The sequence below is a fragment of the Hydractinia symbiolongicarpus genome, chromosome 2 (genome assembly GCF_029227915.1).
Source record: "Hydractinia symbiolongicarpus strain clone_291-10 chromosome 2, HSymV2.1, whole genome shotgun sequence".
NCBI lineage: Eukaryota > Metazoa > Cnidaria > Hydrozoa > Anthoathecata > Hydractiniidae > Hydractinia > Hydractinia symbiolongicarpus.
The window spans coordinates 25316543-25333753 of record NC_079876.1 but is presented as its reverse complement, the minus strand read 5'-3'; the positions used below and the strand labels follow the sequence as shown (position 1 = coordinate 25333753).

Genomic DNA, 17211 nt, shown 5'->3' with positions numbered 1-17211 from the left:
ATAATTCAAGGAATTGATGGGTTGAACGATTTTTGAGAAGGAATGTGAGCCACAAGAAAAAGCATTATATCTATTCACATAATAGTATATTTACACTTGCTCTTTTTATTTACAACTCAATAATTCAGACTGTATTAACCTTACCTGAATTATGGTAGAAGTCATTCTAGAATTAAAGTAACATTTGACGCTATAGAGTTGGATTAGCTTTAGTACATTGTTAATAATTTGACACAGTTATAGAGAGAAAACGATAATATATTGTTTATAATTTAGCACAGTTATGGCACGGCATAAAGAGAAAACAATGTTCGGTCTCTGCCACATGCGCTTTTTTTTACGGCAAAATCATCTTACATTCAATAAAAAATATGTTATCCTCTTCATGTACGTTACACCTAGTAATTTTACTTTCCCCCAACTTTTGCTTAGTTTTAATTTTACATATTTTTTTTTTTGAAATATTTGAAGGTGTTGCCATTGTAACTGTTTCTTGTTAAAGTTTATGGACACTGAGGCGATAGTTTTTATCAACTTTAGGAGAATTTTTATTGTTAGGTTGCTTTTTTTTCTCTGCCATTTGTGTAACTAAATTCCAAGCAATTATACGAAACTAACATTGAAGGTAGTTTTTTTTACGTGGATTTTATAATATCACCGGCAAAAATTAATATATCAGAAATTTTGAGGTTTTTTTATAGTAAGTTTTATGCCCGATGAAAAACAACTGCAAATAATACATGGAATTGGTTCTGCCAAGTTTTCTTTTTTAAATATATAAAGAGTGAATGATAAATGATATATTAACAAGCATACACGGTAGCGTAGTGTGCAATATGCTGTAGCAGGGGAAATTATCCTTTACAACATCTTTGGTTCACTTCATCCTCGGTTCACTTTTATCTTTTTTTTTCAGTGCACATAACTTGACATAGACATTATACATAATAATTTCACATAGAATATTACATCAAATATTGTACTCGTTGGACTAGCGCTGAAGTGAAGTGGAAAGTATTCTTCATATGACTCCATATGTTAAACTTTTCAAAAAAACTTTTAACAAATGTTTATTTTTCGTCTGACTACGAAACAAAACAAACAACGCTTTCTTGTTGTGGTTGTGATCTTTATACATGCACAATTCAGAAATTAGATTTAAGATTAATAAAATTTCCAGATAACATTGATTTACGACTTGTGATGTTTTGTGAAGGACATTTCGTGCCAAATACCATTATACCAAATCGTTAACATAGCTTGATTTCAAACTTTTAATGTTTTTAAGACAACTTAACTTAGAAATGTAAATGGACGAATGTTGTTAAAAATGTTAATTTAACTGGTATTGTTTGTGACTTTCAGAAAACTGTTTGAAGTGAATTTATTTATACATAGATAGTGTAAATAAAACTGTGAGTAATAGAGATACACTCATTATTTTTTATAAGCATAAAGTTTATAAGCATACTTAAGCTCACATGTTTTAAAAAATAAGCATATACTAAGCATATTTCCCAGCCTTGGAATTTTTTTCCCTCACTTCCATTTCTTCCCAAATCAAGTGTAAAAAATAGTATCACACAAAAAACGAGGTTAAGTGATAGGAAACAGCATTTTTGCATGAAATAATCTTTTGAACTAAACTATGTACAAATAAATGGAACAAAATATTTAACTCAGTCCAGTAGCTAGTAAGAAAGATTCGAATGTTAAAGAGATCATTGCAGTGTTCATATCAAACGCAATATGTATCAGACTATGAAATGAGTTTTGAAATTAAGCATACGTTAAGCATAATTTCAGGCTCAAATTGGGAAAATCTTAAGCATATTAAGCTTGAGCCCAATTTACCCGTATGCTTATAAAAAATAATGAGTGTACCTTTTCGCGATTTTTCCGCAATGTTGCTTGTTTTACATTTTCAGCTACCATTGTGCTTGCTACCAGTTCTAAATCTATGAGATTAACCCGTAAAAGAAAGTAGAATATAGCCTGACTTTTAATTATTTTATAACCGTGATACCGAAGGATAGGGAGAATAGGAATGTCTCTGTAGCCCATATTACAGTAACATCGAATACAATGTTTTCTCATGTTGCTGTGCCCTTTTTTTATTTTATTTCTTTCTTCGTTTTTGGTTCATGAAAACTATTTAAGGAACTGTGGTATAATACTGATTTTAATGTGTTAAATGGATTCTAATTCCATCTTTTGTGCAGCAGCATTTACTACGTCTAGTCATATCAATGTTGTCCGATGCTAGGTATAGTCATATCAATGTTGTCTGATGCTAGGCACTCGCGGCGTCATAAATTCTCCCTAGTTCCAAACTATACCTTAATTACCAATCCTGTTTAAATATCCGCCCAACATTCAAATTCTTGTCGCATTAGCCACCCGCTTTGTAAACTTCTCCAGGTTCACTTAACTAAGAGTCCTCAGATATCAGTAAAGTGCATATTCTGCAGTTTCACCCAGTTTTGGTCTTAATATAGGTAGTTGCGGGAAAATTACAAAGCACAATAAGCTGTTTGCCTGCCCTATGTTTTCGCAAAAGTAGAATTTTGATTACCTGCTGTGAAGTATTGGTCAATGCATTTATTTACAGATATGCTAACTTGAATAGCTACTTAAAACACATGTGACCAAGTATATAGAAAGGGACTTTCACACGCCAATAGTGACTTTGAGACCCTCCTACCATACCTAACACAGTTTTGCCAACAGTTGACACATAGAAACTTCTTGTACACTTTACTGGGTTGACTAACCTGACTGATTATATTACTGAATACAAGTAAATAAATCGAATTAAGAAATAAGGTGATTTTATTCGTCAATTTTCAAAAACTGTACATATTTTTGGCATAATAGGCTAATATTTTTCTAAGGATTAGGAGCATATAGACCGCACTTGGTCTGAATACCTTCATCGAATAAAAGATCAAGAGTCTAGAAAAACAAACAAAGTTTTGAACAACTATTTTTTATTCTTTGTAATGCTATATAAATATGTGTTTACAAAGAAGGTAATTTCAATACTCTCTATTTCTTCCAATCTCAAGAAAAAAATATTATCGTGAACTTAATCATATGCCAATTTTTAGAAAGAACGCAAATAAGAATTGTTAAAACTGAGAAAGTGATAAAAATAGGCACATCCAGCTCCAGAAAAATTTGTTCGTTTCGTTTATTCCTGATAAACATTTTTGTGTTTCAATGTATATTTATCTCACGAGACTTAGCTACAATCTGACCGTAAAAATGGTATTTGTTACTACCCAGCTTCGTATAATGAGTTGGTATTGTTTGAACACTCTTTCTCAGCAAATTTGGTGAATCACTTCTATTTTGAAATATTTAAGACAGACAAACCAAATCTTGTACATTTCGCAGTCAATTGCAGTTTTAAGTGCTTGCATATGTTACCCAGTTAACATTAAGGGAGATGGTGTAGGCAGAAACATGTTTTGATATCTAGCTAAATGTTTTTTATATTTAAATCTGCACGAAGAATGTTTTTATTTAGAAAGTTATGGATATAATTATACAGGACTTTTCGTGCAACATAATGTTATAATTAAGACTTATGGACATATAAACCACGGGCCACTTTACTTAAAAGGTCTTTAAATCTTCATGAATAGCCATATTATACGATCTTTCTCTTTACCTACCAGAATGCGCGCAATTGTACAAACCTGTGCAAACTGTTATGAACTTTTGTAAATACTGGCAAGTCATTCATATCGGGTTAAATAAAATTAGATGCGTTCTTTGCAAATACTGCTTACAAAGAAAACCTTTCACTTTTTTACCTCGACTTTATCCACATCTATCTTATTTTACATGGTAAAATGAGATTCCCATGTCGTGATGCTGGCAAATGCATATTATCTATTGAAGATTTTTTTTTGCAGACTTAATACGGAGTGTTACCGTTCTTTAGCTCCATTAAGCTGTCATATTTATTAAAAAAGGTAATTTTAGTAAATAATCTTAGCTCCTAATCTTATGGATCAGTATTAAAAAAAGTATAATTTTTTATCACGTACGTTTTTGCAAGTTTAAAACTTGCTTCAATAACTGTTTTGCATCATTAACTAATTGGTCTCGTTGGTTACAACTGTCATTAAATAACGCTTCCAATCTACATCCTTGTTTTGACTTCGTTGACATAAAAAATGCCACCACAGAAGGTCCACAAAGTGCACTTTAAGATGTGTTCCACATGCGTTTATATATCATCACTGAACCGAATCGTTTTTTAAGAGTTCATTTGACAGCATGGCATTCTCTACAAAAAGGTATATATAGGAGTAGCGGAATATCTAGAAATCATTCTCACTTGAAAGAGCCTTGTACGTGCTGTTTAGTGAAAAAGGTTAGTTTTCAAACCATGCTTAAGATTATTGAATGTGTTCATAACAACACTTTCCATTTTGTACAGCAATGTCTATTGGCATTTAATTTTTACCTGCTTGTGTGCTTCATTTTTAGATTCAACATGCAACTTTGGATTCTTCTCGTTTGCTTCCTTGCTGGAGCATTTGCGGGTAAGTGTAACTCGTTTCGTAACAGAATATACATATACACCTTAACAATAACAATGGACAGCATTCTTTATCACTATTATTGTACATTACTTGCGAAACAAAAAAAAACTGTGTCATGTATTAAATCTAATAATCGTTACTTATATTTATTTTATAGAGGAGGAAAGCGATCCTAGTTCGTACATCTATAAAAACGTGTATACTTATGGTAGCCACGGAGCAAGATATGGCGGTCATGGATATGGCGGACGATATGGTGGCTTAGGCGGTTACGCAGGTGCCAGATACGGAGCAGGATATGGAAACTACGGAAGGCGTGGATACTCTGGCTACGGACACAAAGCATATGGTGATCCAACATACGGATATGGAAGTGGATACGCACTTGGTGGTTATGGAGGACGAGGTTATGGAAGCGGCTACGGATATGGAGGTGTAACTGGCGGATATGGTGGATATGGATATGGACACAAAGCATATGGTGACCCATCATACAATTATGGAAGTGGATATGGAAGTGGATACGGACTTGGTGGTTATGGAGGACGAGGTTATGGAAGCGGTTACGGATATGGAGGTGTAACTGGCGGATATGGTGGATATGGATATGGACACAAAGCATATGGTGACCCATCATACAATTACGGAAGTGGACATGGAAGTGGATATGGAAGTGGATACGGACTTGGTGGTTACGGAGGACGAGGCTATGGAAGCGGTTACGGATATGGAAGTGTAACAGGCGGATATGGTGGATATGGCTACGGACACAAGGCATATGGTGATCCAACATACGGATACGGAAGTGGACACGGGTACGGAGGTTATGGAGGACGTGGTTATGGTGGCGGGTACGGATACGGTGGTGGCAGAGGCGGATATGGTGGAGGTAGAGGCGGATATGGTGGTCATGGGGGTTCTGGTTATGGACGCAAAGCGTACGGAGATGAGCAATGAGTTTAATTGCAAATTTTCTTACATGTATTTATAAATCTTAAATAAAAAAAATCGTAACATAACAGAATATTCCTATTTGTACCATTCTAATAATATTCGTACATTCTTGTTTAATAAAACATCTTAATGTTAATGATGTAAAAAGTAGTCTGAAAATTAAGACTGCTTTGTTATTGTTACATTTGGCACAATGAACATAAAAAGCATGCTGAAGTTGATTGTGAATGTTGAAACTTTTTGGTACCTCAAAACTGGTTTATTTAAGTTTGGTTCAAAATTTATTCCTGCTTCGTTTGGAACAAAAGTTGACACAGTGAACAAAAAAATGCTCTTTTGTCACTTAAGTACTACTTTCGGCCTAAACTAGCCTAAAGTTAGAACTACTTCATTTTCACAAGATTTGAACAAGTAAACAAAAAAACGGTTTGTTGAGCATGAAAGCGATACAAAATTTCTTTGCCACCGAAATATACATTCTAGTTTTTTAACAGTTACACTTTTGCTTGTGTGAATTGTTTCTTCTTGTTTGCTAAGGATTTTAAGTTATTTTTTTTTTCTGTTTTCCACATTGAAGAAAGATCCATCGCGCATGATTAAAACACTCTAACAAAGAAATTTAAAACATACACTGCGGGTATTTGTAAATTACAGTGTCTTTTATTCCATATTTCATTCCAAACTTTGAAGTTTTTTTTTCCTCCCCGTAGCTGGGGGACATCGGAAACTAAAATTGTCTGGGTTTTACGCAGTTTGAATCGGTGCTAACAAGCGCACGAAAATTTTGAGTAAAACGACCGAAGTTTTGCTTTTGTGAACCACCATTTAGACTTTATTCATTCCCAACAATAAAAAAAATCTTAAAAGAGAAAGATTTGGATAAAACTACTTAATCGACTTGCCCTTGGTTCCAAAGTCAAGTTGTTTGTGGCCAGAAAAGATGCAAGAGTTTGTAGTAAACAATTAATTGATGGAAAGTCCACCGGTGTAATCCTGATCCTACTGAAAATCTGGGTTATGATTCTCGAAAGAAAACCTTACATATCACCTTTGCAGAGAAGACCTCAAAAATAAAAATACATGTTGATGCTGATAAGTGCCTACAAACAACCGAATATGTGTATGGATAACAGCATCAACAGCTTTGTTCACTTAACAATGATAATAGCAAGTTTTGTTGCTCTCATTGTGATGTTTTTTAAAAGGTATTCAAATGTAGACAGAGAAAACACAGAACTTAAAAATAACAACATAAAGTCTTCAGGCTAACATAAAGGCTTCAGGCTAAAACTTAAAAGCTATCACATTTGCTTAACTAAACGAACTTACAAAAAAGAACTGAACATATCTTTGTTTGTAAGAGTGTATATGTTTATAAAGAAATAATAACATATGATAAAAAAATGTAACTTTTATACAAACATAAACATTTAAGTATTTTTATGATACATTAAAGCATTTCATCATACAGAAACTGAAAAAAATAAGTTAAAGAAATTTGGTTGAATGCTTAATTGATGTTTCAAGGACGAGTTCCTGTTGGTTGTGATAAAGTTGAGACTGTGATTATTACTGTTTAAACTTCTAAAACATTTTTCTGTCGGATATCAGATCAAAAAAATATACGACAAAAAATATGCCGAAGCGTTTCAAAATTATTGATTGCTTAGAGATTTTTATAAAGACCCAAAAAAAACTGGCGCTACAGAGCGCTACGTAGTCTGATTATAAACATACTAATACGATGAAGTTTCTCATTTAAGTTACTCTAAATTCATCTACAATTTTTGTAGCAGAACCTTATACTGGATAGTCATAGTGTTACAAAAGATTTCAATATCGCCAATGAATGTGCTGCCAGTAGTACATATTTTACTGTACTACCTGGAAAACGAGAAACGTCACAAATGACTCCAACAGAAGTAAAAATGAGCGATATTGCAAAATTATGAATACTGGTGGAACAGGTTATTCGGAGAGTAAAAACTGCTTGAGTTTTAGCAAACGAACTACCAATCACAACTTTGCCTTTTTTAAACGACATTAAAGTAGTACGCTGTGACCTATCAAAGGCAAAATCGGTCATTATGAAGGATTAGGCATTGAACATTATGATATATATCTCTTTAATAAGAGCTGTATTCTGTTCAGGAGTTGCGCCGCAGCTGTGTATCAAAAACTCCTACAGAACCCGATTTTTAAGGACTTTTTTGGTTGCATAAAACAATCACGGCAGAACCCAAAAAAGGAAACCATGCTGCGAAGGTTTGAAAGTGATGGTGTCAGGTTTTAACATATTTCTCTTCGATATACTTTAATAGTTATTTCTTTTATGTTTTCACATGTTGAGATGAATGTATCACCACTTCTTCTAGCCATGTTGAAATCTTAAACAAACAAACCAATTTTAAAATTAGGGCTACGAATATAGATTTCAAGGCAACACCCTGCTTAACTTTTATGCGTACTGTCACAAAAACTTATTCCACTAAGTAAAGTTGCTGTGTGATTTTTATAGCTAGACAGTGTAACAACGGGCTGTTTTTTTTAAACCAAAGTGGCGATGGAGTTTTTCGGGAAAAGGGTATTACGCCTATAAGCCTGTGCAACACTGGTTAACTGTACTAAGCGATTAGCCTGGTGTTAACAACGGACTGATTTATGTGTTTTAATTTAACCCATAGCTGTGATAAAGTTTATTGGAAAAGGGTATTACGCCTGTACAGATGTGGGTTTATCTGTAGTTACTATCCGCTCAGCCGGTGCCACTATTAATTTTTTAACTTTTCACGGAAATTTATTCCGTAGAATAAAATAATATTGACTAATTGTTTTTGTTATGACGGCATAACAACGATTTGTAAACTATGTTTCCATTTCAGCTAAAGTTGCAGGAAAGTTTTATTTTATCAAATATATTATACTTAAACACGGTACACATAATGTTGTGTGCACTTTACTCAATTATGACATGCTTTATACTTGTACAAAAGCGCTCCACCCGGATATATGTCACAGTTTACGGCTTGATTAAGTGCTTTATTAAGCGCTCAACGTGGCGTTCAACACCGGGTCACTTTGTGGATTAACCTGGCCTTCTCGTTTAAAATATACGAATTCCGTCTGTCTGTTTGTGCGGAAGAAAAAATTTGTTTTATGGACACACGAAATAGCTGCGCACAGCTCTTTGATCTTTTAAAAACGCTATTTTAAATTTTGATTTTGATTTTGATTTTGTCTTTTGCGTGGTTTCACAAAAGTTTAATTTAAAACGTTTCTGATACCAAAGTCAAGGATAATTAACTTTTATTGTTCTCTCGATGCTGTTTCTTTGTTTTAGATAACTACACAGTCAAGATTGCGGACAATTAACATTGCGTTGTCTATTTTATTAAAGAATTATTTGCGCCTTTTGTAAGAAATTAACAAATTTATGATCAGAAGTAAATTTTAAGACGTTTTTGTAAGTGGATTTTTTGTTTGTTGACTATTTTATTTCTGCCTAACGATAACAATTTATATTTACTATTTATAAATTCGAATTTATTCCTTCGTAAATTTTGTTTGATCATACCATAGATTTCTTTTTTAAGATCACCGAGGCTGGGAGTACTTATTTTTTGCTAAAATTTGTTTAATTGGTATATGTAATCACACGTTTACGAGTGCAATTACAAAATATTCGAACGAGTATTTTTTTGCTTCTAATTTTCCGAGTCTGTTAGGACGATGACAAATTTAAAATGCAAAAAAATTACGAGTTCGATTATTTACAATTGCACGAGTAAACGTTCGATTACGAGCTAATCACACAATGAACTATTTTTGTAAGTGTAGCAAAGGATATCAATTTCAATGTTTTGATTCTTTTATTACCCGATTTATAATTAGTTCGATTTATTGTAAAGATATCTTTTACAATAACAGGATGTTCCATTTAGAAAAAAATAAAAAACATAACGAGTTGAGTTCGAATTTATAACATCATATATTTTTTAAATTATCGGCGCTCCTTAAAGAATACAGTTAAGATTCCAGAGTGCAATTAAGAAATAACGTTATAATTTGCACTGTAGAAGAAGCCACAAACAAAAAAAATAGGTCATCGTGTGATTATGTTCTTAAACAATCTTTAAAAGTGTAGGTGAATGTCAATTTTAAAATTTTGAAAACTATTTCCAGCTTTGCGTTCTAGTAAAAATTCAATCATTATTGCTACATATATATCTTTTACGCGGGAGGGATGTGACCCTACCTTGTTTTCTTTTTGTAAATTTTACTAAGCTTAAAAAGTCAATTGAGACTCAGTATAGTTTAATATTTTCTCAGCTTAATGTTAGTCTAAATTTTTTGATAAACTACAGGTTCTAATGAAAATAAAAACTTGTTCTTTTTAATACCTTAGTGGCCATAAGACTACCATAGAGTAATTTCATACCAGATAAAAAAAGATTCGCGGAATACCGATGCAAGAAGTACGTATGACCGATGAATTCCCGTAGATTTGTTCCACGGGCTAACGGCTAGTGTCTCTTTAATAATAGCCGTATTCCGTCTGTCTGTTCGTGCGTCAAAAGCGACTTGTGTTAAACACGCACGAAATGCAAAATACGCAGGGACGAGAAATCCGTCGGGCCCCTACTCGCACAGAGACGGGTTCCCGCTGGTCCAATCAGGAGCAGAGTTTTATATAAATGACCAATCAGAAGCTAAAGCTCTTTATATTTCTTAGCAACGATTTTTACGATTCGGTCCGAAATTTGGCAAGCAGGAACCAATCATCGCTGTTTGGTTCATATTTTCTTTCTGATACTTCTATTTATATTCTAACAAAATCGCAGTTTCATTTAAAACTACTTTTGGGTATTATTACTATTTGTTTACATGTTTATTCACCTATACTTTATAGTTAGCTGGCTAGCTACTAGCTAAGCTACTATTCAGCCACCTAAAGATTTGTATTAGTTTTATTTGCCTCTTACTGTCACGTTCTCTAGCCATATATTAATCTTAAACAAAACCAATTTTAAGATTCTGGCTACCAACGTAGATATTAGCTAACATTTCTGATTTTTGTGTTACCTTAGCCAATCTGATTTTTACTTGGTTGTGACTGGAGTTAGCCACCTCTAGCTAAAATGCAAAAGTAACCAAATACAGTTGACTGCAACAGAATTTTTAAGTAATCTTTTTCATACTAAATGCAATTAAGTAGTTAGCTACCACTTTACTGTAATATAAACTTTAGCAAAAGTCAAAAGTTTATTAATGAGACACGGAGTACCTGTGCTATGTGCCTATCCCGTGTTTGTTTTTATTTAAACTGACAACAACGGACTGTTTTTTAGAAAAGGCTGTTACGCCTAGCCGCATGTGCGATGTGGTTTACCTGTACTAAGGGGTCAGCCCACTGTGACAATTAATTTTTAAACTTTCTCGCGAATCACACCTGTACGGATGTGCAGCACTGTTTACTGGGCTTACAAAGCAAAGGACTTCTTTTTGTGTTTTTATTTAAACACAGTCTGCAAGAAACTGTGTTTTAAAATGGCATTATCTTTATACGCCCGTGCAACACCGTTTAACTGTACTAAGCTTTCACCAAAAACATTTTCCAAAAAACGTTTTCTCTGTTTTTATTTTAACTGTTGCGATACAGTTTTTTTGGAAAATGGTTTTATACGCTATTAACTCATGTGTGACACGGTTTAGCCATACTAAGCATCCAGTCCAGTGTCACTAATAATTTCTTAATATATACTGAAACTTATAAAATAATATTGACTAATTTTTTTTGCTATGACGGAGAAACAACGCTTTGTAAACTCTGTTTTTATTTCAGCTTTTGTTGCGGGAAAGTTATTTTTTAAGATATATGTGACAGTCAAGTCATGTGACACTACAATGGTGTGTGCGCTTCACTTGATTTACAACATACTGCATATCTGTACTAAACTACTCCACCTGACCGTGTGGCACAGTTTACGACTCTTACTAAGCGCTCCTCAGGGCGTTCAACAACAGTTACTTGTGTCGTAACCTGGAGTTTCGACGCCGGGTCTGCCGGCTAGTCTTTAATAATAGCCGTCTGTCTGCTTGTGCGCGAGGAAAACTTTATGCTACGGATACACGAAATATGTGATATATAAGGCACGGGTGACCCGTGAATTGTTCCACGGGCTAACGACTAGTCTCTTTAATAATAGCCGTATTTTGTCTGTCTGTCCGCGAAAGCCGCGTCCCGTAACGAAAACACGAAATTTTTAAAATGCGCACCAATACCAAATGCGATATATTGTTGTCCACTTTGTTGCGACGGGTAAATTTAAAGTACGGGCGACCCGTGGATTTTTCCACGGGCTAACAACTAGTCTTTATAATAATAGCCGTCGTCTGTCTGTTTGTCTGTCTGTTACGGAAACCCAAAATGCAATATATAAAGTACAGACGACCCCGTTGATTCTTCCACGGGTTGACGACTAGTATTAATTAGTAGCATTAAAAAACGACCTCGAAGTATATTGTTAATATAGCTACTCTTTTCCGTTAATAATAACCATAAACTGACTAAAATGGAAACTGTTTTGATAATAACATAGATTAACATAGATGTCTTTTCCATCCAACACACGCAGACGTACACATTATCAAATGTATTTCCCCATCCAACACACACAAATATGCTTTATGTTTATGAAAAATGATTTTTTGTATTTTTGTGACCAGTAACTGACATATTTTTGTTGCTTTTAGAGTCTGAAAGTTCCTAATTTAAACTGAAAAATTGTGGAAAATATACAGTGAATCTCAACCAAAATGACATCTTTCGGGCATTCTAAGACAACATTGAAGTGGGAGAAAGGGTAATTTAGGTACGTGTATTATTAATTCAGAAAGTAAGTAAAGTAACAGGAAGTTTTAATGTTCTTGGGAATTCATCTTAATGGTTGGCTTTTTCTCCCCTCCGACAGTAGCTATGTTACATTACCACCAGGATGGCACCAAATGGGCTGACAACACTACATTTAGAGTACGATGGAGTGGGGACTCGAACCTGAAACCCTATTATTACAAGTCGAATGCGCTACCACTGCACCATCTATGTGTCATAAATTTTGTCAGCGATTGCAATTTACCGTAATATGTTGTTTTTTAGCTATAAAAACAACTACGTTTTAACGCAATCAATACGTTGTTGTTTATTTTGCTTGCTTCAAATTGAAATACATAAAGATGCATATTCGGAACATCAGGCCAGGCGGAGCCATAGGGGGCTAAAGCCCCCCACTTTTTTGCCAAGAATTGATGTTTTTTTATCAGGTTAACACGTGTTTTAATCAATTATTAATTGTTCAGTACATACATATGCTCTGTATGAGATCAACAATGCTTCCAGTTCGTTTCAACTCCATCTCGATTCTCAATTTCCACAAAAATAGAACTGATAAACTAGACCTGATCAAAATTGTCAACGCATTTGTTCAATCGGACGACAATAGAAAGCAAGGATTCGGAATATTTACAAAGGAGGACTGGTAGTTGACATATACTATAGCTCTGCATTATCTTCATTTTGCTTCGATGTTACTATTGCTTATTTTGAAAATACATCTTACATAAAATATGGCGTTTCTATATTTCTATAAATAATCTCCTGCATTTTGCGTAGGCTTTCGAGCGCAATATATTTCGGAATTTGAAGTATGTTTTAGCCAATAAAGTTTAAAACGTTTCTTCGCCCGTCGGCCCCACCCATGGTCGGGACTCCTGTAGTACTAAATAATTAAGCCCCTTTACTTTCAAATTGTTCCGCCAGGCTTGAACATCTTTCGTCTTCTATAAAGTAACGAGATGTAGGTTATGTTTTTAAGAGTCCATGTAAATAGGAAAAAAATATCAGCGATATAAAATGGCGCGAAATTTCCCTTTCTTTTAAAGTAAAGTTTTGCAATGATTCAAAGTAATGCTGAATGAAGTAAATTTGTAAAAGAGAAATTAATTTTGACCACAAATTTTTAGCGCACGATGCATGTGCTATTACAGAGATAATTAACTTTGTTGTTTTGTGACATAAAATTAGCAAACAGTGATTAAATTGTTAAAAATAAGTCAGGTTGTTATAAATGAATTCATGTGTCGACCAAAAAAACATACGCTAAAAATAATTTGATTGTAACTAAAATTGAGACAATGACCTTTAGCTGACCTCCTGCAAAAGAATAAGTTAATTTCAAATGAAAGAGCTTTAAGGCGTGGGAAAACCAGTCCAACATTTCATCTAACATGCAATTGGTTTGAGTCATTTTAAAATTTTGAAATTTTCAAAAAAGAAGAAAAAAATCGTGTTGGACGATGCTGGATGAAGTTTGATCGCCGTCAAACATTTCATCCAACATTTTCGGCAAGATCAAAGGAATTCTTTATCTAATTTGCGTAAATTTTCATGTTGGATTGGTTTGGTGGTACTTTTAATCCAACATATAAAAATCCCGGGAATTTCGAACGTTGATGATATCAGATGGGATATTTCATTAAGGAAGAAATCGAAACCCCCACATACATCCGAGACATTTCCCTAAATCTGAATCTGTCTTCGATCTTCAATTCTTTAATGATATTACTAAAATATCCCTTTTGTTCCCTCCTCTTTGTCCACTCTCCTGTTTTTCCACGGGTTGGTTTTTCATCGTCTGAATCGACGAGTTTGTTCAGCAACAAAAGCAGCACTGAAAAATTCCTTCCGTCCGCCATTTTGTTTTTCAGGAATGAATGAACTCTTTATCGTTCGAATGTTTTTAAAAGCAGTCCCACAAACCTAAAACTTTGCTTCATCCAACATGCATTTTTTTATCCAACATTTCATCCAACATTGCCCCCACCTTTAGAAGTTGTCTATGAATTAGTGTGTTTTTCGTAAAATCTTGATTCTTTCTTAGGGTTTGGACTTGAAAGTTCCTCTAATATTAAAAAAATGATTTTTTAGCTATTCAGTTGGTTGCATTGAAGATTTTACGTGAATTTTAGTATTTAGCCACTATAATTATACTCAATAACAGCAAACACGTGTTCTATAGAGCTAATTGATGATAATGATATCGCAAAATTATAATAACCAATAAAGACCGAACTAATAAAGATTTTTTAAAAAAATAAAAAGATTCCTAGACAACTTGTAAAAGTCTTTCATATGAGCTTCACTTTTATTTTTCGCGGGAGGAATTTTACAGGGGTCTTATTAACGGAAAATTACATGTTGAGAGAAAGGAAAATAATATGGATTAGTTACTAAATCAATTTAAACATGTATTATACTCAACTCGCTTTTTTAAAACGAATTTCCCTTGTTGAACCGGATACTTTTATTTATTTATTTTTTATTTTATTTTGTTTCTGTTGTTGTTGTTTTTTCTGTTTTATGAGAACATCTACATATTCAGCTGAGCATAAATATGTTTAGTCTATTTAGGACTATTCAGCGTAACTCTGTCTTGTATGAGTTCTTCTGAAAAAGTTATTAGAAATGGAATATTTCATAAACGGATTATAGAATTGGTATATATCCTGATAGTAGGAAGAAAAAATGTTCAGGAATTGCTATTTCTTAGTAATTACAGACTCCCATTGTGTTTCTGAAAGAATTCAAGATAAGTACATTCTTAAAATATTCTTAATTTTTGGTATAACAACAGCCTCTAATGGCTTATAAACCGTTTAGCCGGGCGCTACGGACCTGAGCAGTGAGGTCCATAGTAAGTAGTAACTGAGAAACGTTTGTTGTATCTTGTAGAGGCAAAACCTCTTTAACTCAAAATATTATTACAAAAGAAGTTAGTTGTATAGTAAAATTGTTTTCTTCGCCATAGTAGGATTATTATAAAAAAAGAACATAAAATAAACAATAAAATATACGAAGCTTTTCGTAAATAAAATAATAAATAAGTAATAAATTAAATAATAAATAAATTAGTTGTATAGGTTTTTGTACCTGTGCAAACAAGGTAGTACTGTCCACAAAACTCGACTACCAAAAATATCTACACTTAAAACCTACAGAACAATAAGTTTATATCCAAGCTACGGGTAAAGCTTTCACTGAAATACTTTAAATTACCCCCGTTTAGAATAATTCCTCCGTGATCCACCATTTATAGCAGTCACAAAAATAATACATTTATCGTGGTGGTGCTCCTAGAAAAAAGCTAGCCGCATTTCTAGACCAATACAGGTTATTATTTTTTATAAAATTTGATTAAACATATTTCCAAATTAAGATTTAAAAAAAAAATTTTTTGATTGCCTCGATTATCCAAATTACCAGGGTATATTTGTCGAAAAATGTCCGTATTTTAAAGCATAATATCTTTAAAAATACATAAGCTAAGATCTTCAAACTTTGAGTGCACATTAATAACAGTTATAAAATTCATTTGTCATAGGATTTTTTTATTAGTCTCACTTATTCAAAAATTATCTGAATTTACGTGAAATGTCTATCTTCAGACAATTTTTGCTACACGTTCGCCTCGATGACTCTATAACAAAAACCTTAGATTAAAAAATCCTACGACAAATGAATTATACATTTATCATCAACACATCCTGAAAATTTCATTCCATCATCTTCAGTTAAACTGGAAATATCATGTTTTGAAATTACGCAACTACGCAACTTATGATAAAGTGTTAATTAGAGCCATTAAGAATCAACTTTTTCAGTTTCTTTTTCTTTATCTAAGTATCCCTTTTCAATGGTTCTTAGTCTTTCTCTTTGTTATTTTACTCTTTCCGTGGACTTCCTCTTTATTTGTTGAACACGTTTGCGGTCTTGGTTTATAAATTTGTCAAAGGTAACTTTGCCAGCAATACCAAATTCTCTATAAACTGCTTTTCATCCACCACAACCATCATTATATTGTTTAACAGCAGAATTGATACCAATTTCAAAGGTGGATACATCGAGTCCAAATTATAGAATTGAAAGCTTCGTTTGTGTTTTGTGTTTGATCATGTAGACACTTTTTCAATAAATTATCTGAAAAAAAAAATCATTGAATATAGGTCTTATGATATTTTAGATTCGTATGTATTTGTTCTATTTATTTGGTAAAGCTGCCACTTACACCATGTGTTTTCAGTTCTCGGGCACATTGCATGTCGCTTGGCTGGGTCAGTAAAAAAAGTACAATGCCAATGTATTGCACCTACAGCTTTTCTTATGGCATAAAGGTTATCAGAATTACTTCTTATGGCCATGCCATAATAATATTGCATGGAGTTAATAACATTTTCTCTTTCCCTCTACCAGGAATGGGATTTTTTGTCCCTTTGTGCGATTTCGCCATGGGTTCCAAGCCTTTTGTAGACATCTCCAACGCATTTAAGCTTTATTGGTTGAATTTTGATAAGGATCCTGATCTTCAACTTCTTTAAAAGAAGATGTATCTCCATCTCCTAAATATTCTGATTAGATTAAATAATTTTTCTCTACAAAACGCTTAAACATTTTTTGTTTTTTTGCACCAGCTGCCTCCATTTTACCGGATGATTTGGTATAGTTTATGTGGCACACATGATCGGATTTCCACCGGTTGTATTCTGGTGTATCCTTTTTGTTTTGCCACATCCTACAACCTTGACAAAATTTCAAAAATGCTTCAACATCTATAACTTTGTCATCTACAATAGCGGTCACAACCCC

At 33.5% G+C, this 17211-nt stretch overlaps 1 protein-coding gene across 1 annotated transcript; it reads left to right on the top strand.

The window, feature by feature from the left end:
* Window positions 1-4290: 4290 nt before the first annotated feature.
* Window positions 4291-6108, top strand: LOC130630014 (prisilkin-39-like). The gene is made up of 3 exons (XM_057443411.1): window positions 4291-4310; window positions 4504-4559; window positions 4717-6108. Exons 1-3 carry the CDS (start codon window positions 4291-4293, stop codon window positions 5514-5516), a joined length of 876 nt encoding a protein of 291 aa, XP_057299394.1. The 3' UTR covers window positions 5517-6108.
* Window positions 6109-17211: the final 11103 nt, after the last annotated feature.